Source organism: Vanessa cardui, chromosome 14, assembly GCF_905220365.1.
Source record: "Vanessa cardui chromosome 14, ilVanCard2.1, whole genome shotgun sequence".
Lineage (NCBI taxonomy): Eukaryota > Metazoa > Arthropoda > Insecta > Lepidoptera > Nymphalidae > Vanessa > Vanessa cardui.
The window spans coordinates 12,109,128-12,134,317 of NC_061136.1; the positions used below are offsets into that span (position 1 = coordinate 12,109,128).

Here is a 25,190-nt window from a genome sequence, read left to right on the forward strand (position 1 = left end):
CAATTTTGGTATAGAATACGATGACTTCAAATAATAATAAGTGTTGCTATACTTGATTGGGCTTTTTCTATAAACAAATTCGATTTCACTCTTTAAATTGTGTTTATTAAAACCTCTTTTTCCATTAGACCTTTTTCTTTTTTTTTTTCCTTTAAAGAACATAATTTTAATAGTAAGTAGTTTACAGTTTAACATAGTTCCCGGTACTTAGCTTGTATATTTTTGGTGGTGGATGCGTGTGTGATAGAGGTGGCAGATATACCACATTGTGTTGGTGATCAAGATGTACATATACCGGACATTTGTTATGTTGAGAGCAAACCCATCGCACAGCTGTCCCTTTACGAATCGTCGCATTCTTCGTAAACGTATACTCGTTTAGGAGATACGCCGATTTTCCATTTGCGTAGGTTATCAAATCGCCTGTAGGATGAAATCAATGAAATTAAAACAATTCGATCATTTCAATTACACAAATAATACAAAGTTTTAATAGCATATGGTACAAATTATTATTACAAAATAAGGGCTTACGTTATTTCTCAGTAAAATATGAAAACAACATGTTGTATATGTAAAAACATATATTACCTTTGATTTTCTATATTTATGATCAATATATATTATAATCAAATACGTCATAGATGGATTTTTTGTTATAGTGAAGATTTAGTTTGTTACATATATCACTTTTGATATATATTTGATACATCGTTATATAACAAACTACCGATGCTAAGAACGCCTAATCGTATTCATCAAGGTAAAACAAGACAATCAACACAATTGTTCAGTAATTTCAAAGATGATTAAAATATTCATAATTAATACAAACGACTTGTATATTTATTAAAAAAAGCTGATATTGCAATATGGACTCGATTTGGCATTAAAGGCTTGTTAAATAAAACATCAATTACGTGTAAAATACTTTATTAAATGCGTTTAAATGCCAAAAACATGAATAAGCATTAGCGTAAATCACTATATTAAAGTCACATACAGTTATAGTAAGTATAAAAATAGACAATATTAGTCGAATAAATGAACGAAATTAAATCGAATCACCTGTAAAAATAAAACGAGATCTAATCATTGAGATACCTGATTATCACATGAAACACGCAGTCTTAAAAACATTAATATTATCATTGTATCACAATACCTAATACTGGACACGTCACAAAATGCAAATTATCACACGAAATATTTAAAAAAAAAACACATACTTAAAACTAAAGCCTGTTAATAATTCTATAAAACTAAATCTACGACGAATGAAGGCACTTGACCCAAACTTCATAATTATGAATTGGATATCAAAAAACGAACTCATTTCTTTATACGAGTCGTTTATCTACTGTAGCGTTTAGTGTCGTCATTAATAATACTTCAAATATTAGAACTAGCGCGCACTGGTAACTTTTGTCACTCTTGTCGAGCCCATGAATATGTATGGAGTTGCGCGCGCTTTACGACGTGGCAATTGGGTGGCACCTGTGTCTGCATCTGTACATATTCACGGATTTGACAAGAGTGACGAAACAGTCACCGTGACAAAAGTTACCAGTGCGCGCTAGTGCTTATTCTATAAGTCTGCTTTCAACTGCCTATATCAATTGAAATATAATATGATATAAAATACATTTCAGAAACGATACAATAATGTTGTTCAATTGATACACTACGTTTTCTGACACGCATACATGATATGCTATTATTACTTAACGTAAGGGCAGCACTAAGCGAGTAGTATTTTATTAGTATACTGGTTATATACACACAACAAATTAGGCTTATATAGTAGTATAAAATTAGCATCCGATTTAGTCATGCGGATCTAATAAAAAAAATTAGAATTAACTTAAACAAACACAAAAGAAATTAAATTGTATAATATAATAGGAATACAAGTACAAAGAATATCTCGTAAAATCCGCAAGAGATATATACGAAACTTCTTTGCTTTAAGCGTATATGTATAGCTAATAGTTACTAAATACACTGTGAGCTACCAAGTAATCATGGAGCGGTGTGAGAGAAGGGGGTTCCGCGGGTAGAATCGGTGTCCCATTCTCTTTGTTGTAACCAGTGCCGTTCCATGGAAAATTCTGTTTTATTTGGTTTCTGGCTTCCTTCTTTGTACTCGGCGGATGGCTGTGCGATACGTTCGCTTTGAGGACTTCTAACTTATCCGTGATGATGAGATGGGCCTTGCACTTCCATTTTGAACCGTAAGCGGTACAGCTCCAACGATGAGCGTTGCTTCTTGCCTTTAAGTGCTTGTAAAATGTAAAGTTGTTCAGGCGAAGATTGATACGACCGTTGGGGCGAAGGTAAAATTCAACTGTAGACAACGTACCAAAAATAAAATGAGTTTTTATACCGAGAATCATGGATACTATTAGGACAAATAAAAATTATATAGATAACATAATTTTTTTTTGTTCCGAACAAACTTAAACTAAAAACACTAAAATAATTATTTATGAATAAAAAATAAGTATGAATAACGTAAAGAGTGTACTTGGTTTCATGTTATTTTATATATCTTAAACTATTTATTAATTAATTCTTGAGAAATAAAGTTCCAAATAAATTTAACTTATTAAGAACTTTATTTAAAAAATAAGACAAATGTATATTTATTTTATAATATAAGAGAACATATTCTTTAAACATGATTTATTATATAACAATTTATCAAAATCCTACGCGTCCATGAATGCTTGCAATTTTCAACGACAAGGAACCATCTTTTTCGGATACATTTTGTCTGCCCTGAAATAAAGAAACTTTTTAAATTATATAAATCATATCAAAATAAAAGTATTGCGTTCAAATGTTTTTTGTTCATATTTAATAATATTCATTCTTTTTAACAGGAAACGAACTGAGTCTTATTTCAAAATTATTAAATATTTTTCGTATACTGACAGTATAATCACCATTTTTGCAATATTTATCATGGAGAATTAATTTAGATATTCATATAAGAAAATAGTATTCTCCATTAAGATGTAACTTCTCCATGATTTTTATTGAACGGATACATTTGATATTTGACATACTCACATCGTCTTCACGAAGCGATTGTCTTTTGATATTTTCTAAGAAATATGTGGACGGCGGGTGTGTATGCTCCGTTTGAGCTCTCACAACTAACATTTTTTTCGTAACATGCAGGAAACCCCTGCAAGACCTGGATCCCATCTGCGTACAACTCCATCGGAAGCCGTCTCGAAGGAGTTTGTGCTGGTAATATGTGTATCCGTTTAGCATTAATAGGTCTTTTCCGTTTCTACCTTTAACCAGCAAAACTGAAAAGTTTTGGAGCGTGTCAAAAATGTAAGAAAAAATTGCACCTCTTAAATCGCCATAATTATCTTACCTTGTTCATTAAGTATGATAAACCTTAAAAACAAATAAATGGGTTTAAAACAAAATTCACATTTTAATGCTTATACATTAAACACATTAATTATATCGTTAGGTTAAACTTAAAGACTTTTTTAATAGTTTTATTGTTTAGTATAGTTTTATTATATTAGGGCTGAAATATATTTTAATATATTAATTATGCTATATTTTACTAATATACTTTTATTAAATTTTAATATAATGCCCCTCTCTGTTGCAAAGGTATTTTGCAGGTTCGTGGCAGTGATTTGGGTAGCTTTTTATTAGGACGCCTTCGTTGCTGATCACCAAGTATGCGCGACAGGACTGGGAGAATTGCTTCGAACATTTCCAACGGTAGCCGTTCTTCACTGGATAGTGCCTGGAGTATGTGAAGTTATCGTGCATGGCGAACATTCTCCCGCTTACGGTTCTGATAAAACGAGCTAGAATACAAGACATACAGTTACAAAAGTACACTTTTCCCGTACAAAAACCTAGGGACGTATATTACCACACGATTTGTTAACATTATAATTCTGCCCGTTATACAATTTATTGAAATATATATTAAAATTGTTCACATTTTAATTATAATACATAATTTTTATTTTGTGGAAATATGCAATTGTGATGTACGATCCTTACCTACTTAATTAAAAAAAGTGTTACTGACATAAAATATTAAAATATTGTTTACATAAAAAAAAAATATTAACCGAAGTTTCACAAAAAGATAAAACCGTAAATAAATAAAGGCAATTTCTTTTATTCAGATCGTAATGTTCCAACGAAAATACTATATCACGGTTTTCAGTCCAGGGTCTTATGTGAGGCTACGACTGGTACCCTGGACTAAATATACTTTATTATTAAAATAGGAAATAAAAAACGTATATATAAAAATGTACATTTTATCGCTTATAATTTTGATATACAATTACATTAAGTATAAAATTATCTTAAATACGATTTGGCACGAGAAGGAATTTCAAATAGCCATAGTGACTAGGTCATAAACACATATTATAACACTTACGACTTTACCTATAAGCGTTGCTAAGAGGAGATTATTTAAACTGTGTGTCTTCTTCTTTCAAATGTCAAATCAATGAAGAAAGAGGGAGACATACAAGTTTAACAGAACAACGCTTATAAGTAAAGTCAATAATAAATAAGAATAATAACGTTGAAAAAAAAACAAACAGTACTGAACTACAAATATTTCTTCTAATTAGTGTGGAATACGTGGAATGTTAGCCAATACTTCTGCTCACATTGCAGAAGCATTCTATAAGTTGAGCAGAAGTCAAAAATTAGTTGGAATATAAGTTACTTCATTGAGCAAATAATACTAACAAGAAAAAAACATAATATTCACAAAACATTCTCTTCTAGTGTACTTAAACTTTTAACAAAGTTATAATTAAGCTAAAAATGCATTTTCGGTTACAAAGTTAAGTTTACTAAAGTGCTGAAATTGTTCAACCCAATAAACTAGTTTGACGAGACAAAATACTTGCTACACCTTTTTAACATTATACATAGAAAGAGACAGGTATATTTCCTGTCAAATTAGTTTTATTTAATCGTCCAGCATCGACACCATTATACATGATAACATCAGTGCTCATTAAACGTCAAATTAATCTTAATAAATACTTATTTGAAACGACCACTATGTGGTATCGAGTGTTATATAATTTACTAGCAAATACTATTACAACTGTTACATAATCATACCCAAAGTAAATTACTATAATTTTAAGTATACAATTATTTATTTTTATTTTATTAAGATAAATATTCAAGATAACTTCGCTATGATCGAATCTATACGCTATTATTTAATTCTGTAATTAATATTTTCGAAGAATATGAGTCTTCAATTTATGCGGACATATAGTATGGATAGATACAATAAATGATAGATACGACCTTTTAGAAACTAGAATAGAACACATAGATACAACACGTTTATATATAACAGATATTCGCGAATAAATAAGAGATAATTAAGACTAATAAGCAAGAAACGGCTTAAATTTAATCTTAAGTAACTCAATCAGTCCATTATTTGGTCAGTGATGACTATCATTACTGGTACTCGTTATCACGCCTTACTTGATCTTCGAATTATAATATGGCTTACCATGGTCTTTCCTTCCATTGTTTTTTAAATGTGATCCATAATCTTAGAGCACTTAAGCTTTGAAAGATTATATAAGTATTATCGTACAATAATTATCCTATATCATTATCATAAGCAAAAACCAATCACGTCTTAGTCATTAAACTTTATTGGAAAATTAACAAAATCAGACCATATTCAGATAACTATTAAGATGAAGACTTTGTCATTGTTGACTGGACACTTATGTAACTCTTAATCTGTTATCTAAGGCAGATATAATAGCTTATAATTTGACATAATTGTGCATTTCAAGAAAAGAATCGTGTCATATAAGGCGACACGAAGTGTGATTCGTCCCTAAGTGAAATGTTCAAGACAAATTTCACAGATTATATTAATCAAATATTATACACATGTTTTAATCTCACTCAGAGATTAAAACTAATGCTAAAGTTTATAAACATATAAAAGGAATTGAAGGAAGGATAATTTTCAACAAACTCTATCCCAGTTAATGTTAATTGGTAAACATTGGAGAGCATTTCGCAAATAATGAGAGAAAATTCAGCAGCTTACCATATAAGACTGACGTTACAAAAAGTAGCTTATAACAAGGTAAGGGTGAAGGTACTAATGGAATATTGGCACTTGTTTTTCGACTGGAGCGCCTTATTAATCTTTTGGCGCGCTATAACTTTCTACAGATGTGATAACAGGCAAACCAGGACTATTAGGTAGATATCAGTCATTGAAATTATACTTCGTGTAGTTGTCCTCGTGATTGTGGAAACCCTTGTGTTTGATGTATCGCCCCTCGACGGTAGTTTGAACACAGCTGTTGCATCCCAGGCGCTTACGGTCTCTGCAGGTCCAGTTGATTGTGTTCTGATAGCGATTGTTTATCCAGTATTTGTTGTCCTTAAATATAAGTACCATGCTTCCAGAACGATGCGAGGGTAGGTAGTATATCCCTGAAAAATAACCTCGACCTTATTATGAGTACAGATACAAGTACAAAATTATTGCTTACATTAAAAATCAACAAACGTAACGTAATAAAGTATCAAATAACTTCTAAAAATCAACTTTAATAGGTCAAAAACAGTAAAATAAAAGCTTTACATGTACCAGAATAGTGTATTCTAAAATATCGTCAAAATTTATTTCCATCTATAAACTAGCAGGTCCCTACCAGAAACATGCTTCCAAAAACACGTTATTAATATAATACCTAATAAGTACATTTAATTACATCACATGATCTTTAATATAACAAAAAATATTGTATACAAAAAAATAAAATAAAACAATTAACATTGAAGTCATTTAAGCGATTGTCTGAAGACATCTTTTTCCCTAATGAATCGTCCGTCGTGACATTGTCGAAGACGGGGAGGATCGTGTATATGACGACCGCGAAATATCGAAATGTAGTCGCGACCGTCGACGCCTTTGTACGTGATAACATCAGCTCGACACCCGTGAACGTCCCTCGACGAGCAGTACCACTGCTTCTTCCCATGTGCCTGATGATTCTTCATGTAAAACGTGAATCCGTTAAGTATAAGCAGACCGGCTCCCGTTCGACCCGGTATAAACTGCGCCGGAACTGATGAGAAAAACCAGAATAATTAACCTCAGTTTACACGAAATAAAACACAGGTTTTTTTTTATAAATAATTTATTTACATGTAGCTATATGACTGACAAATAGTAATCGAAGCGTTATAGGCCATTTTGAAATTTGTGTAAAAGCAGGCATACACGCTAAGATCATTGATTTGTCAGTCATATTGTCAATATTTGATTTTGGGTGAAGATTGAAAAAAACACGAAAGGAAATTAGGATAGGAACAGGTAAATAATTAGACAAGCCATCCCGTATATCTTTATTTCTCTTAATTTGGTGTAATGTTTTATTTATTTATTTATTTATAAAAAAACACAATATTTATTTCCATTAGAAGTATGTACATACAATATCAAAATTAAAATTAAACTTTTTTAAGATTTTAAATGTAAAAACTCATTTGGGATTTAATCCCAAGGTAATGGCACCACGGTTGTTTTATAAAAATAAAAGTATTTAAAAAGACATCCAAATAATGAAAGGCAAACATATATTTATAAAATAAATAAATATAAATTTACTGTTGTTGCATGTTTTATTACAACTGTTGATTCCACATCAGATAATCCAAAAAAAATTGCAATAGTAAAAAAATCATCATTTTTATATTTCACAAACTAATATTTACTAAAAATAATACTTTGTTTTGATAACAAACCAAAACTAGGATTTGAACCTAGTAAAATATTATTGAGCTTAGTTAATTATCAACATAACAATCTTTCTTAATTACTGGCATCTTTCCAAAACAAATTAAAACCTATTCATTCTTAAACACTAATTTATTATCAACGTAACAAACAAACACACATACATTCATAGTTGTACTTATATATATAGTACATATATAATATATACTCCAGAAACAACATTTGCATTCATAGGTCAGATTCAAAATGTCTATTAATTTTTACAGAAAGCATTTTGGGATTCGAACCCAAAATATATCATACATTTTAATTTTACCAATATGTTTTGTATGGTAGTTACATTTGTTATTGTACATATTTAAAACTTCAACTGGGGATTGAACCCAGTACTACCATTCCACAACTTTACTCATTGGTTACACAAGGTGTTACATACAACCTTAATGTATTTTTTTTTTTTTTATATTTTAATTCTTACAATAGTTATTAATTCACATCTTGAGGAAATCTGTTTATTTCAGAAGAATTTTTCAATTAAACAAAACAAACAACACATACATACTGTTTACTCATAAAATATTTTCAATGATAATAGATAAAATCTTATTACTTTATAGTTTCAAAAGACCAAATAATTAAAAAAATAAAATATGTAACTGGGAATCGAACCCTGTTAAAACAACTAACATTTCAAGTGGGAATCGAACCTCAACTCAATTTAAAATTTTCAATATTAGTAGGGAATCGAACCCACTTATATAATACTGAATACAATAAAAGTATTCGACCATGCTCTTATAGATTCTGATAAAAGAACAGATACTCATAATAAATCTCTGGAGGTGCAGGAATCGAACCCACGATTTCCGATATAGTTTCGAACATACAAACAATCCATAACGTACATTAAAAACATACTTTATTGTGCTTAGAATAAGCTTATTCTACAATAGCCAAAATATTTATTGCTTTTACTATTTCTCTAATGGTTTTTATACTTACCTGGATTTAATGAAAAAGAGTTGCTAAAATTTCCACAATAACTAGTGGAATATTAATATTTAATTGTTACAATGTTTATTTTGCATATAGGATTTGTTATCTTTTATATGAAATATTAAAGTCCATATAAAAATGACATTGAGATACAAATAACTCGGTGTATAGTTTGTTATGTATTTTGATTTACAATGATTGTTTGTATTCAAGTGATGTGGTGTGCTGATAGTAAAAACAAAACTAATTTATTATATTTGCATCAAAATTTTAAATAAAACCATTGGTTTTTATAAAACATACAACAATATCATTTAAAATGCCTGCCTTTCACTTCATCAAAACAATTACTTTATCTCTACAAAAACAACACAAATCGGCTAATTAAACTAATGCAAACATTTGGAGGTCCTTTTAGACAAAACTTACTTGCTATTACTCACCAAACCGAAGACAGCATTCAGGCACAGGACCTCAAAATAAGGTAAAAGCGGGAACAAAAACTAACCTTAACACATCATATCACTTTGCTTATTTCACATATAACCACACATTTAAATGCACAGACTTATTGCTTTATCTTTAAAGCATCACAATATTATAATTTCTAACACTATTTATAGCAAAAATACGCGCAAAACAAGTTTAAAAACAACTTGACGTTTCGATGCTTTGGGATTAAACCACGAAATTGTTGTGATGAATAATTTGCCGCAGTCTTTTGTATTATATGTATCACTTTTACACCAAAAGCTTCGCGAAAAACTCTATCTCGATGCATTTTACAAAGAATTTTAGTCGAAAAACTATTAAAACAATAGTTATTTGGCATCGAGAGAGTTATTTTGACATTTTAAAAGTGACTGTACCACAGATTAAAATTTTAAAATTAAAATTTTGCTTTTATTTAAATAACGTCACCTAATATTTATCCGATTTTAATAATAAAAATAAAAAGAAGTCTGTCCCCTTTTTTAATTTTTTGAATGTTTTAATTAAATTCCGAATATTAAGACGTGTTAGAGAGCCATCTAGTAGTTATTAGCGAAAAAATTTTTTTGTTCTTACTATCATAATTTATAGATGGTGCTGATACGTAATTTCACTAATTAAGTATTATAGTAATAATTTATAAATGTTATTCAATAATGTGACATCATTGTATTAGTTTATATGTACAAAAATACAAACTACTAACCCGGGCTTTAAGTTTAGACAGCAATGTTACCTATATTATTACATAATCTGTTTATCTAGTTCTGGAAGAAATTATAGACGCTATGATAGTTTCCTATTCAAGTAAAAGGAATGATCTGATTTGATTTTGTCTATAGCTTCCTATCATCTAATAAACCATCTAATATACAATCTAATTATATAAAATCATAATTACATTTATATTCTCATTTTTATTTTACGTCTACAGTTTAATAACGTTTTTGGTGATAACTTCCGAATCAGAGACAATTCTTGTGGACTAGATTTGTTTTACTTTATTACAGAGCATGAACATAATTTTAAGCATAAGTTAGTAATTATGACATAGCTAGGTTTTATCCTGGAAAAAATGCGGTTTCTATGGAATTTTTTTAAGAGGATAAATTTGTTTGTTTGAATAAATTAAATTTGTTATCCGATTCTTATTAATAGGCTTTATTACAGTAGTCAGTATTTTTAAAACAAGCCAGCACAAAAAACACTACCCAACTGATTTATTCACAATGCGCAACCCGTTACACGTAAATATTGTATTTAATGATATTTACAAAATTAATACTTGGTAAATTTAAAACAAAGTCTATATAACAACTTTTAATTAATAAGGCATAATCACGGTGTTTATGTTAAAATAACTTAAGTAAAAAAAGTTTAAATCGTACATAACGAAAAAAATTAAAAGTAACACGCACTTCTGGGGTTGAAGTTTTTCACAGACTATAAATAATTATGTAAATGCATATTACGTAGAATGTCTTTAATAACATTTCCGCAGAAGAAGTATCTTGTGTCTCTATATAATGTACAAATTAGAACCAACTTGAAAATAATAATCATTACTATTTCATAAAAAAATATGGGATTATGTAACATGTGTCATAAAAAATAAGGCATTATGTGTTTCATATGTAAAAGAGTTCTTTCTATCTCTCATACCTTTCTGAAGGCTGATTCTTTTTTAAATTTTAATTTTAAGGACTGAGTCTATAAGATTATTATGTAGGTAGTTCTCGTAATCTTATATAATAATAAAACTAAACTATGACTAACTCAAAACGAAATAATTTTACGAAAACTTGCGCACCATAATATATTTCCTTTTTGCTGCTGCTGATGTCGGGTTTGTCAAAACGACATTTCCAATCTGAGAGATGTTGACGGGTGGTTTTTAGCTGAATAGAATAGAGCCATTTCATCTCAACCCGTGGGTACAGTAATAGCCAACTCTGGGAAAGTTAGTGTAGAGCGCATTCCCTAGCGCGTTTCCAAGCCGTTCGTTATAAAAGAGACTGCGCCGACCTCTAATGAAGGGGATAAAGGAAAACGAATGTTGATTACATCCTGTGAGACGTTATTAACAATGTCGTTAGAAGATATTTACAATAATATTATGTTTGTCCACAGTGGTACTAATTCGTTCATCAAAATAGAGACTAATATTGTTTAAAACCTTACTTCAAAGTAAAGGTTGTGGTTTTTAGATTCTAAACTAGATTTACATTCAAAATTAATAAATTACTGAGGCGATAGAGACCTGGAAGGTAAAGTGCCCTAATGATGATATCCCTAAGGAAGTCACAAAATTTAACGTGCCAGGCTTCTAGCGTTATCATCTAAAGAGTCTAGTCACTGGTTGAATTAATTACCCTCTAAAAATCTTGGGACACTTTTAGATAATGAATGTTTTCGCATTTCGATTGGTCTCCGACTGGGAACACCTCTGTGTTCTGAGCACAGATGCCCGTGTGGCAAGGAGGTGGACTCTTTCGGTTTACATGGTCTCTCTTGCCCAAGGAGTTCAGGTAGGCTTTTCCGCCACGGTTCTCTTAATGACATAATAAAAAGGGCTCTTGCCACCATCGACGTTCCGGCTCTTACTGAGCCTCGTGGAATTAGTCGTGATGATGGTAAGAGACCTGATGGATTAACATTGGTTCCCTGGGAACGAGGTCGGGCCCTTGTGTGGGACGCTACATGTGTTGACACACTGGCGCCATCTCATATTCGAGAAACAATGTTAAGAGCCGGTGCCGCTGCGGAAAAAGCTGAAGCCAAAAAAAGAACTAAATAATCGTGTATCATATCTAATTACTTTTTTGTTCCATTTGCTGTCGAAACGCTTGGCCCTTGGAGTAGTGGTGCAAAAAGCTTCATCAAAAGTATAACACCTCGCCTCATTGCCTCCGCTGGTGACAGGAGGGCTGGTTCGTTTTTTGCCCAGAGGATCGGAATTGCGATTCAACGGGGAAATGCTGCTAGCATTCTTGCTACCATTCCACGCGGTCAAGATTTATACAGTAACTAGTTTTAGTTCATATTTGTATATATATTTAAGCATTTAATGTTGTTAATTCTTATGTTAATAAATTATTAAAATAAATTTCAAGATATTGTTATTCATGTGATTAAAAAGATTTCTATCTATCTATTTATTTTTTAAATAATCCAAAGAGGGAATTTAGTAAAAACGTTTTCACCAGTATGTCGTGATATTTGTAATTATTGGTATCGTTTTTTTTTTAAATGACCGGTTATTTCAAGAAAATATTCGTTTTAATCTACAACGTATAAGTCGCTAATTGCATTAAGTGAAAGCGTTCCTTGCCGCCAAGACGTTAGCAAGACATTGCTCTTTGAAAAGGTTTATTAATAAGCTTTGCAATCAAAATTAAGTATAACCGTGGGCAGTTGTATTTACACTGGCTCAAATACTTTTAAAATCGTAACAGTATTACTAGCGACATAATTTCTGATGAGTGGGTGCGGTACCGACCCAGACAAGCGCCTCTGAGTAAAATGATTACGTTGTTAATTGGGTACACTATAATTATATTAGGCCTTAACTTGAAACATAGTCGTACCAACATTATTTTATATGTAGGCCATCACTATTCTAGGTCTATTGTTTTGCCAAACGCTTTGCAACTTTTAATTGTAAAAAGACCCCCCCCCCCAATATATTCAAAATTAATAGTCATGTCTTTGATGATCAAAATCAAAATCAAAATCAAAGTATACATTATTCAAGTGGGCTTTTACAAGCACTTTTGAATCGTCATTTAACAATTAAGTGAAGCTACCACCGGTTCGGAAAGTAGATTCTACCGAGAAGAACCGGCAAGAAACTCAGTAGTTACTCTTTTTCAACATTTAAAAAAATACAGTCATGTTAGTTAATTTTTAAGTTAATACAATTATTAAATTAATATATCCTGCCTGGAAGTCAACAGGTATTAATTCCACGCTTTTTTATATTGATATACCTATTCAATGAATCTTTATCGGCATTTCACTTTGAATATCGAAATTGTTTGTAACGATCGAATTATTATTTGCATTTGGTCACGTACGGTTTTGTTACTACTATCTACACAATTATGCAAATATCACGAAGCAAAGTTATTTGTATAGTCAATTAATATGCATGTATTTTATAATATTATGCTGCACTGCGTGGGAATTTCATCTGATTTATCTTTAACATGTTTGCAGAATTTTGTAAAAATATATAAATTTTCGTTCAGAACTTTACATTTATTATTTTTATAAACTAGTTTATTTAATAAATATTTATCTACATTATTATTGGCTTTCATTGTATACAAGACGAATAAAAATATAAAAATAGGCATTGTGCAAATCATGACCGCCCCGTGGCAAGAATGCTAAAATAATTTCTTCTTTGAATTTCGATTAACATAAAGGGCTTAATATTAAAAAAGTTTTAACCATATATAAACAAAAATTTTAACAAACATAACCAACTCCGACTACACCCTAATCCACACATGTTATTTTTAACATGCTAATACGTTTTAATTTACAATCAGCATCACGAATCTAAATTTTATTCATAACAATATTCATTGAAATCCAAAACGACGAATTCCTAGTTGTCTCGGAATTTTGGAAAGGACAAGGGGTGTAGTGCAGTGTTAAGACATCCTAAATTGTGTTGATGGGAGTCTGGATTCCTCGACTGGTCTGGATGTTGATCGCCTACTTTTTCCAGTTTATAGTCTATAATCTTCTATACTAGTTTCTAAAGAGCGTCATCGCCTTATAATTACTTATATCTAGTTAAAGTAATATATAGTATTATTTTACTGATATTGAAAAGAGAAAAGTTAAGAGAGAGTTATAAGGGTTGGAGTTTGAGGCTTGAAACTACTAACAGAATAAATGTTTATTATAAAAAAATATTTCACCAAGTATAAATATGTGCATGGTCACATCCGAGGTCTGGCGATATCCTCGCCGCATTATTTCAATGATCCAATTGCTATGGTCCAAAACTGGACTTGGAGTAATGAAGCCGACATAAATACGGATTTGCCCTGTAGAAATGGGTTATTTGACATAAGACCTCAGAATTAGACCTCACGAAGGACTAACGTACAAGAAATAAAATAATTGACTGCTGCTTTTAAATACGAAATTGATACATAATGTATTTGTATGTTCATTTTAATATTTCCTAGAAATTTTGACATTCCTGCTATTAGTACAAGTGACATGTACTATATAGGGATACTATACCTAAAGTAGGTAATTTTTTGTGGGCAATGTACACGCTTTAATAATAGTAAGGTTTTATGAAATGGTAATTTTTTTCCTACTGTAAGGTTTAAATAAATAAATGATTGCAAGTTTTGGATATGAAACAATTATTTATCCAATTTACTATTATAAAATATATTCCGCTTAGTTTCCTGCGCTGGTTCTTCTCGGGTCCGAGGTATTTATTTCCGAACTGGTGGTATCACTTTGACCGTCAATAAGAAAGTTGTATTACATGTTCAAAATTTTAAAGTAGAACCTTCGGCGACGCCTGCAACCTAGATTAAGACGGGTCTGGACTACGCTCTTAAAAGGGCTTTTGAATCGTTTTTTCAGTTGGCACTTAATTACAATAAGAATTTCAAGTCAGCAACGAACAGGTTTATGTTTAGACGATCGTAAACCAGTCTGATAGTAAGTTGTCTCCTCAGTTTATAGAACGTTACCGTAGTCTGTAAATATTAATTCATGATATGTTATGAATTAATATTTACAGATATTTAATATTTACCTATGGGTAGCTTCATAAATGCGTCTCTAATTTTCGGATCCACAACAGAGCGATTTTTAAGATATTTTGTAATTCGCACAACTACTCTAAGGAAAAAGCTTTCGCCGGCGGTTTTTCTGAACCGATACTAGGGAACCTTCAAAAAAGAGTACTCCTTCCATAAAGGCCGGCAACGCACCTTCAAGCCCCCCCGGTGTATTAATAATAATAATACCATATGAAATACTTTTCATTTTTTCCAAAATGTAACACAAATTATGCAAAAAGCTCTATAAGTGTACGTCTAGCAAGAACATACAACAAATTATTTTCTCATTTAGACCTGTTTCACTTATCCAAAAAACAATTGAGGAATCAAATAACACTATCTTACCACCAAAAATAGACACACACACACACACCCACACGCACACACACACAAACATATACACACAGAAACACACACACGCATGCACAAACACACATACAAATACCCATACACTTGTGAATATTCTCTTTTCCCAAACGTCAACAACTTTCTTTAGACCTATTTTCTTTTTGTTATCCACTTTGTTAAATATATTATATTAAACACTTTATATTGTAATTTTTGTGGCCATAGTCTTCATGTAATTTAAAAAAAAACTGTACAAATATAATCTGTATACGCTGTTGATTACAAATAAATAAATAAATACTTTGCCGACATGGCCCAGTGGATAGAACGCATGCATCTTAACCGATGATTGCGGGCTCAAACCCAGTCAAGCGCTTTTGAATATTCATATGCTCAATTTGTATTTATATTTCATCTCGTACTTATCGATGAAGGCAAACATTGTGAAGAAACCTACACGTGTCTAATTTCAACTAATTTCTAACACATGTATCACCAATCTGTATTGGAACAGCGTGTACGAATATGTTGCAAACCTTCTCCTCAAAAGGTAGAGGAGGCCAGCAGTGGGAAATTTACAGGCTGTTGTTGTATAAAATGCTTTAACAATAAAATAACTCAATTTATGGCAAGTTCTTGTCCATCTCATGACAGATTTCACGTAAACGTAATTAACTAGTCGAATGAAAAAATATCATGAAGATCTCAGATAGCAGAGATGAGTGGTGCCAAATTTCAAATATCCGTTTCAATCGGAGCTCAGTTCTCGTTTTCAAATACACTCGGGAACGTAGATCATTATTACTGGATATGCTTATTGAATTACAAACACTACATGGTAATAGCGGTTTATACAAGTTAAACTCGAAACTCGAACTCAAATTTCTTTATTCTATATAGAAGCATTACACTTACTTATTGATGGTCAAATGAAACAGTACTACCGGTTCGGAAATGAAAATACCCTGACCTGAAGAACCGGCGAATGAAACTCAACGGGTCTTTTTTTTATAATACAAAATTGAATATGAAAAAAAAAATAGTTAGGAGACGATCGTTTTATTCCCAAGGTGTGCTATCGAGCTGAGTTTCTTGCCGGTTCTTCTCGGTAGAATCTACTTTGCGAACCGGTGGTAGCTTCATTTAATTGTTAAATGACGATTCAAAAGTTCTTGTAAAAGCCTACTTGAATAAAGTTTATTTTGATTTTGATCATAAACTCACTTATTGAATAATAATTTTGTACAAAAACGTTTATTAACGTTTTTTAATCAGGCAGTCTGGGTACATATCACGCATTCAACACATATTTTATCGCTAAATAGTAATACTCATTATTATTTTGGTTAGACGAGTGAGTGAGTTATTGTATAATTTCTTAGTTCTCAAGTTTGGTGGCGCATTACGTGGTCAATTTGCTACCTTTAACATAGAAACCATTTTCATAATATTGTAAGGTGATTAAACAAACGGCTAATGAGACTCCTCATTAAAAGGACATTTCATTTGTTAATTTATTTCAGACGAGCATCTTTTAGACGTAAATTATATATAATTTAGTTAAATATTATCATAGAAAAAAAGGACGTAGTATTTTTTAAAAGTTATTTCAATTTTTTTTTCTGATTTGACGTTTCTAGATATAAAATTGTATATCAATGTAATTCCAGACGGTATTTGGGTGGTCGATAGAGTACGGAAGTGGAATGCTATTTGCCGAATTGAGTTTGCGTATTTCTATATATATTTGTTTAATCAGATGTTTTTCATTTACCATATCCATACTTCTATACTAATATTATAAATGTGAAAGTAACTCTATCTGTCTGCCTGTCGCTCTTTCACTACCAAGCCGCTGAATCGAATTTGATGAAATTTAGTATGAAGCAACTTTGAACTCCAAGGATGGACATAGGCTACTTTTTTGCCTAACACAGGACAACCAAACCCCTAAAGCAAAGCCGCGAGGGACAACTAGTAGTAGCAGTAGTGTATGTAGCGAAAAATAATGCGTTAAATTGCAATCATATTCACTTCACTTGGTGGTAGGGCCTGTACAAAGCCCGTCTGGGTAGGTACCACCCATTCATCAGTTATTCTACCGCCAAATAACAGTACCCAGTATTGTTGTGTTCCGGTTTGAAGGATGAGTGAGCCAGTGTAACTACAGGCACAAGGGACATAACATCTTAGTTCCCAAGGTTGGTGGCACATTGACGATGTAAGGAATGGTTAATATTTCTTACAGGGTCATTGTCTATGGGTGATGGTGACCACTTACCATAAGGTGGCCCATATGCTCGTCCGCCAACTTATACCATAAAAAAAATCATGATTCACAATATTTCGACAGTTTACAATCTGACGGGATGGATTGTAATCTAACGATGTTTGTAATCTTACGATGACATATATGTATAAAGTAACAGCCCGTTAATATCCCATTGGTATATTTATAAACCTTATATAGACACAGATATTTTTAAAACAGCAGAGTTGAATAAATGTCTGCATTCAGTAATAACAAAATCGTTTTATAACTTTTATATTTACACCAGCTGTGTTCACAGTGAAAGTTCAATAGCTTATTAGTATTTGGATATTGAAGCGGAACAGGCTTTATCCAATATTGTTTTTTGCGTATGGCAATAATATTGAGTGTTTCCAAGTGACCAAATATCATAAGGATGTAATTTCATCTATTGTTGGAGCTTTAAATAAGCGATCTTGTGTTTAGTTTATCCGCTCTGATTATGACTGCTGTCATCATTTGACGAGCGCAAGAATCAACGAAATCTCGAAAAACCTGAGAGATGCTTTATGTTTATGGAGTAAATCTTACACATTTATATATATATATACATATATATATATATATATATATATATATATATATATATATATATATATATATATATATATATATATTATTTTTATTATTATCGTGCTATTAACTTTATTTAAATACATAGAGCCAACATAATTTTTCTACCTTTAACTGAACCTACATTTGAGCAAATTTTTTTATCTTTAATCTTTTAAAGAAAATTTACATCTACTCTCATCAAAATAAATCACCCTGAATGTCGGTTAGATTCGTGTTCTCCGATAATGTCTGCGCTAAATCAATTCATTTGAATACAGCCATTGATGCCTTTTTGTGTTCGCGAGAAAATCGTGATTCCGATGTTACGCCTCGAAGTAATGAATGCATTGGCTCAGATGGAGGGGTAACGGCAATTTCACTTTGCCAGTAAGCGATCAATGTCAATTGAACCAATGCAAGTGAGATAATGCGAGTTGTAATCGTATAGAAATGTCGATTCAAATGAACATTAATTGAAGCACTTTGTCTTGCGCGTCGTAGATTATCTTGTTGGTGATCTCTATCATATGCTTGACGATGAGCTTTTGCCAGCTGATCCGATTTATGGGCTGTCTCTTTGCCCTTATGTCGGAGAAGCACGCAATCGGGCTGTACAACGCGTTCTTGTTGTACAAATCGCTAGAAGGGCGCTGCGTTTTTAGTTGATTGATGCGCATTTGTCCGAATCATATTTGTATTAAAGAGATTAAATGACACTCGCACAAAAAAGATAATTGATCGGTTTGTTTTTCTAAAAATATGCAACTAATCGTATGTATAGTTGTTTTAAATTTTTTTTATTTCCCCACTATTTTTGGCCGATTTTTTTTCTATAATGTAAAAATAATCACTGATTTACAATAGACATTATTTTTTTTACAAATAAACTACAAGCGTTCGTCACGTGAGCTACAATTGCTGAAGATTTCTAACTTTTATTATATCTGTTGTTGGAACTAGTTGTAATTAGTTATTAATACAATAAATCAGAGAATTCAATCGTTCAATATTTATTTATTTATTTATTTAATATTTGGGAAACAAACAGATATAACATATAATAAAATTACATAATACAGTTTAGATATCACATTATCCAGCGAAGTTTCCACCGATTGATAAAGCATATAATGCACTCAAATATTTTAACACAATAAGAAAAATAAAAAATTATTTGACAATATTAAAAGTATATAGTTAAGTTAATTTAAGAAGGTTACAAATTTTATCTTTAAATTTAATTAAAGATAAATGAAATATATCAATGTTCCCAAAATGCTTATTATATTCGCGACAAGCTCTGATTAGAAAACAGTTAGCATTATGTGATGAGTGACAAGTGGGAGTATAAAAACATAGCGGTAGACGGGCGTTGGATCGTGGGCAGTTCAGAGACAGCTTGCTTAGTAGAAAAGGGGAATCAATAATATTATTAATAATTTTATATAAGAAAACTTGGTCTCTCATAGATCGGCGTTTTGAGAGAGATAATAAAGGTTCATGGGTACAATCGCTAGATTTAAAAGACAAATATTTTAAAAATTTGTTTTGGATCTTCTCAATTTCATTTATATGAATATTGTAGTGAGGATTCCATACCGTAGATGCATACTCGAGTATAGAACGGACGTAAGCGTTATAAAGCAGGTTAATAGTAGAAGTATTTTTAAATTCAGATCCTGTTCTCATTATAAATCCTAGCATGAGATAGGCTTTTGATGAAATACTTCTAATATGAGAACCAAAAGAAAGCTTGCTATCCAGAGTCACGCCTAAGTCTCTCACCTCGGTCTCCCTTGATATGTCGTTATTATTGATAGTATATTTATAAAGCAAAGTTTTACGCTTACGAGAAAAAGAAATTATAGCACATTTGTTTATGTTAAGGTGAAGAGAATTTAATTTGCAGTATGTCTCTAACCTATTTAAGTCAGATTGTAGATCGTGACAATCATCTAAAGATTTAATAGATTTGAAAATTTTTGTGTCATCAGCATATAGAAGAAAATCTGAAGACACAAATACATTATTTATGTCATTTATAAATATATTGAACAGTAAAGGACCGAGGTGAGAGCCCTGAGGAACACCTGAACTTATCGGTATAAAAGATGACAGATAACCCCTAATAGAGACAGCCTGACTACGGTTGCGAAGATATGAATCCAACCATCTGAGCAGGTCGCCGTGTATACCGAAACCTACAAGTTTGTAAATAAGTATATTGTGAGACACTTTATCGAAGGCTTTACAGTAATCGGTATACACGACATCCACCTGATGTCCTTGATCCATGGAATTAGAAACCCGGTGCAAAAATTCACATAAGTTTGTTTCCGTCGACCTTTTATTGATGAAACCATGTTGCTGATTTATTAAGTAGGGACGTATAATGGGGAATATTGTGTCGTAAATTATTTTCTCAAACAACTTCGCAATGCAGCAAAGTTTGGATATGGGCCTATAATTTTTTATATCATGTTTGTTACCGGATTTTAAAATAGGTACAATGTAAGATTTTTTCCATAAAGTTGGTAAACATCCGGTATGGAGAGACATGTTAAATAATAAAAATATCGGTAACGCTAATGCATTGCGAAATTGTTTAAGAAAACAGGGAGGTAAAGCATCAGGGCCGGTACCCTTAGGTTTTTAAGATAATTCTTGACAATTGGTATTGAGAGTTCAATAGAGTGTAGATCCACGAAAGATCGACCCTTCGGCGCCAATGAAACTGAACTACCATCCGGTTCAAACACAGATTGAAAATAACTATTAAACATGTTGCTTATCTCCCCGCCATCAGATGACGATGTGTCTCCAAGAGTCATAATATTTGGTAAATCGTTAGGACCTTCCTTTTTTGATTTTAAGAAGGACCAGAAATATTTGCTGTTACGCCTAATTTCACATTCTGCGCGATCAATGTAAGCATTATAACAGTCTATTTTAACAACTCTCTGTCTATCTCTCAGAAGCAAAAATGTGTCATAATCCTTAAATCTAGAATAAATTTTCCATTTTCTATGATATTTTAATTTTTCATTAATTATTTTTATTAAAGGTTTGGTGTACCAAACAGGATATTTATGTGAGACATTGATTATTCTGGATGGTATATGTTGATCGATAATACTATAAACAATATTATAAAAAGTAGCTGTAGCAGTTTCAATATCAAGATTTGAAAAACGAAATTCCCAATCAATTTCATTAAGAGACTTGTTAATTGCCTCATTATTGGCTTTATGAAAAAGACGGATTGAATGGGGAGAGTAACGCATTAATTTGGTATGTACTTTCAATGAAGTTATTTCTAGAGCCGGGTGGAATTTGTCTTCATCGAGTAGGGGAAATGGACATTTAGAAACATTACAATTTCGATTACAAAAAACTAAGTCTAATAAACGATCAGTACAGTTCCGAGTGACATTATACTGCTTTAAATTTGAAAAAGACAGAAAATTGTGTAATGTTGTTACTAATGAGTCTCCGAGAGAATCGGACAACTCCATATAATCTTCTACCTGTATCCATTGCCCATTGCTTACATTAAAATCGCCCAGGATTAAATAAATATCGTTAGGTTTATCCAAAAGTAATTTAGAGATTAAATCAAAAAAGTAATTTTCGGACTCTACTTGCAGCGGGCAGTGAGGAAAGTAACTACAGTAAATGTTTAGCAAGCGTGATTGTTGAAGACGAATAGTGACAACTATGGCTTCAGCTGCAAATTTATCAAAATTGATCTTTTCAAAACTGTGTACTTCAAATTCACGACGTAATGCAACTAGCACTCCGCCACCCATTTTATCACCACGACCCTCATAGTTGCGGTCGCATCGATATACAATATAACGATAGTCAAAAAGTTCAGAACTAAGCACCGAATCCAATAGCCAGGTTTCACTTAAACAGATAATATCAAAATCGTTAAGAAGCAAACTTTTATAGAATAAGTTAGTTTTGGTGCGCAAACCACGAACATTTTGATAATAAATTTTTAAATTGTTATGATCCAACACGGTGACCGAAGATTATAAGCATAATTAATATTTACAAATATAAAAATAATAATAAACATGTTCATACACTTGTCAAGAAAATAAAGTTTGGTAATCGTCAGTTTGTAAAATAGTCGCAGTATTAAAGCATTTAGGGAAATTGATTTTAAATAAGATAAATTAATTAAGATTGAACATACAAAAATTGAATTGAATTGAAACATAATAACGCCTATTTGATTTTTTTTAAATCATTGACATTCGCAATATGAATAACAGGGCTGGTGTCACCTTTTCTAACCATAATTGAGCAATTTTTTACCCAAACATATTTGAATTTTTGCTCTTTAGATATAGTTTTAGCACGCTGTAGGAGCATTTTATTAAATTTAGTTAAATGATCGTTAAAATAAATACGAGAGTCATTTTTAGCAAAGCCCAGATCACTACATATTAACTTCAACTTTTTTAGGCAAGCCAAAAAATCGTCTTTTCTATAGCGCGCTTGCAAACGGATAACAATGGGTTTGGGTTTATTGACTTGACTATTAGTTGCGACACGTGTTACAAAATCAATATCCGAGGGCTTCAAGTCGAAACCAGCCTTAACAGCTATTTCCTCTGTGAGGCGAAGAAGGTTCTCGCCCTTCTTTTCAGGAATACCACAGATTTCGATGTTAGAGCGTCTCGCCCACTGATCCTTTGTATTTATATCCATTTCTATTTTTTCGGATACAGATTTCAAGTGTTCAACGCTGGCAACCAAAGCATCAAAGGCCTTAAACTTTGTCTCCATTTGAAATATTTTATCATTAATTTTATTGTGTTCGTCGTTGATAAAACCCATAGCTATTTTGATATCCTGTATTTCTTGTCTCAGTGAGGTAATTTCATTAGAGATGCTGCACTAAATTCCGATTTAATAATATTCTGTATATCCAGGGATAGAGACTGCCCGATCTGATCTTGTTTCGGCCGAACACGCAGGGTTATATTGTCGTCAGCCGAATCCTCTCTACTATCGCTGACGTCGCGAGCATTGCCACGAACAGGTGTATTATCTTTATTACGATAGGTCGGTACGCGGCATTTTTGTGAGCAATCGGGGCAAATCCATGATGATTTAAGATCGGATGACAATTTTTTGTTCACTTTTTGAGGAAAAATACAGCGATAGTGAAAAGAAATCTGACAGAGTTTACAGTTCAATATGCTGGCTTGGTCTGCTTCGGTAGAAGTACAACACCCAAATTTATTCATAGTTAATGCTTCCTTTATAGGCGAAAGCCAAAAGTAATATGAAATAAAATCTTCTTTATATTATATTTTAAAATAAAATAAAAAAAAAAATAAAAACTCCTTTTTTATCGGGAAGCGATCTCGTGCCCGTCTCGTCTTAACTGTTTAAAGCAACCATGTGTAATGAAGAGCCAAGCGCATATATATCACATATGGTAAAAATAACTCTCAGTATAGTACGGAGTGTTTTAGAATATTGCAAAGCAGGTAAAGCGAATACAATGATATTACAAGCACCGACAATTAGAGTTTATATTATTAAATGTTCACCAGAAATACTATGATACACTTTTATACACTTTAAATACGTTCAAACTCTTCACTGTAATAAGTACCAAATTAATATGATACACGCGCAGACACTTAGTATTTAATTGAAGATTATTGTCATTAAAACTTTTTTCTTTGAGTACACATAGTTTTCAATTTTCCTCGAAAAAAGACATCCACTTAAAGAGAGGACGAGATAACGTTTCTTGATAAACTTTGAACTATCACGAATTGAATTATGGCAAACAAACGAGTAAATAAATATAAACAAATTAAATTGACGGAATTGATGTTTACGAGTGCAGTAGCGACCTCTGATCAATTGTAGATATATTGGTAATAAAGGTATATTATTCGATACAAGATTTTATAGATGATAAAAAAGCGTGGAGTTAATACCTGTTGACTTCCAAGCAGGCTAAATTAATTTATATAATTGTATTTAACTACTTGACTTTGTATTTTTTAAATGTTGAAAAAGAGTAATTACTGAGTTTCTTGCTGTTTCTTCTCGGTAGAATCTACTTTCCGAACCGGTGGTAACTTCACTTAATTGTAAAATGACGATTTAAAAGTGCTTGTAAATGCCTTATTGAATAAAGTTTGTTTTGATTTTAATTTTTTTTTATTAAAATCGGACAAACCGCTTTTTAGTTACAAATGTTTCTATATTTAAAAATTATAAGTAAGTAGACTTCCTTTTTCTTTTTCACTTGTTTGTATGCCGTGCTACGTGTCTCTTACGATTATGCGAGTAAATTATGTATTAGATCAATTGTAAACACTAATGAGTACAACTTATAAGAAATAGAATAGGATTCTAATCACTAAATCTGAGCTTGACATGCTAATGCTGTCAATTCAAATAACAGATAAGTGGGTCTTCTTTTAACCTAATTCAAATCGAATTTCAGTAGAATTATAAGCCGACAGAAGGAAAAATGTCTATTCATTGTCATTGTCTAAAACATTTCTGTCCAAATATTAATTTAGTTCTTTCCTCTTGCCACAGAGTTTCTTTCCCTGGTTCTTCTTTCGGGTCTGAGGCGTTCTTTTAAAAATAATGCGTAATACTTAATAAAGCTTTGTTATTTAATTTTTTTTATATAAAAAAAATATTGGATTAATTGGTACCTTTTATAGATTTCGCTTACAATATATTTTAGTATTAGACTAAAATTTTCAAGATTATTTGTCTAATTAATCTCAATTTTAATATAACAAAGGCGTTTAAAATAATTGTATTTGTACTCCAAGTTCGCTGGTTCGTGTTATTT

At 31.6% G+C, this 25,190-nt stretch overlaps 1 protein-coding gene and 1 pseudogene across 1 annotated transcript in view; both read right to left on the reverse strand.

Annotated features, from left to right (window-relative positions):
* Positions 1–916: 916 nt before the first annotated feature.
* Positions 917–3,816, reverse strand: LOC124535424 (annotated as a pseudogene).
* A 481-nt stretch (positions 3,817–4,297) lies between these two features.
* The window catches only part of LOC124535425, a 34,788-nt gene continuing 13,895 nt past the window's right edge, over positions 4,298–25,190 (reverse strand). The window contains exons 2-3 of the mRNA XM_047111637.1: positions 6,984–7,161; positions 4,298–6,504 (exon numbers count right to left, since the gene is read on the reverse strand). Coding sequence (XP_046967593.1) covers positions 6,275–6,504; positions 6,984–7,161 — 408 coding nt within the window. The 3' untranslated portion in view covers positions 4,298–6,274. The remainder of the gene's footprint in view (positions 6,505–6,983; positions 7,162–25,190) is intronic.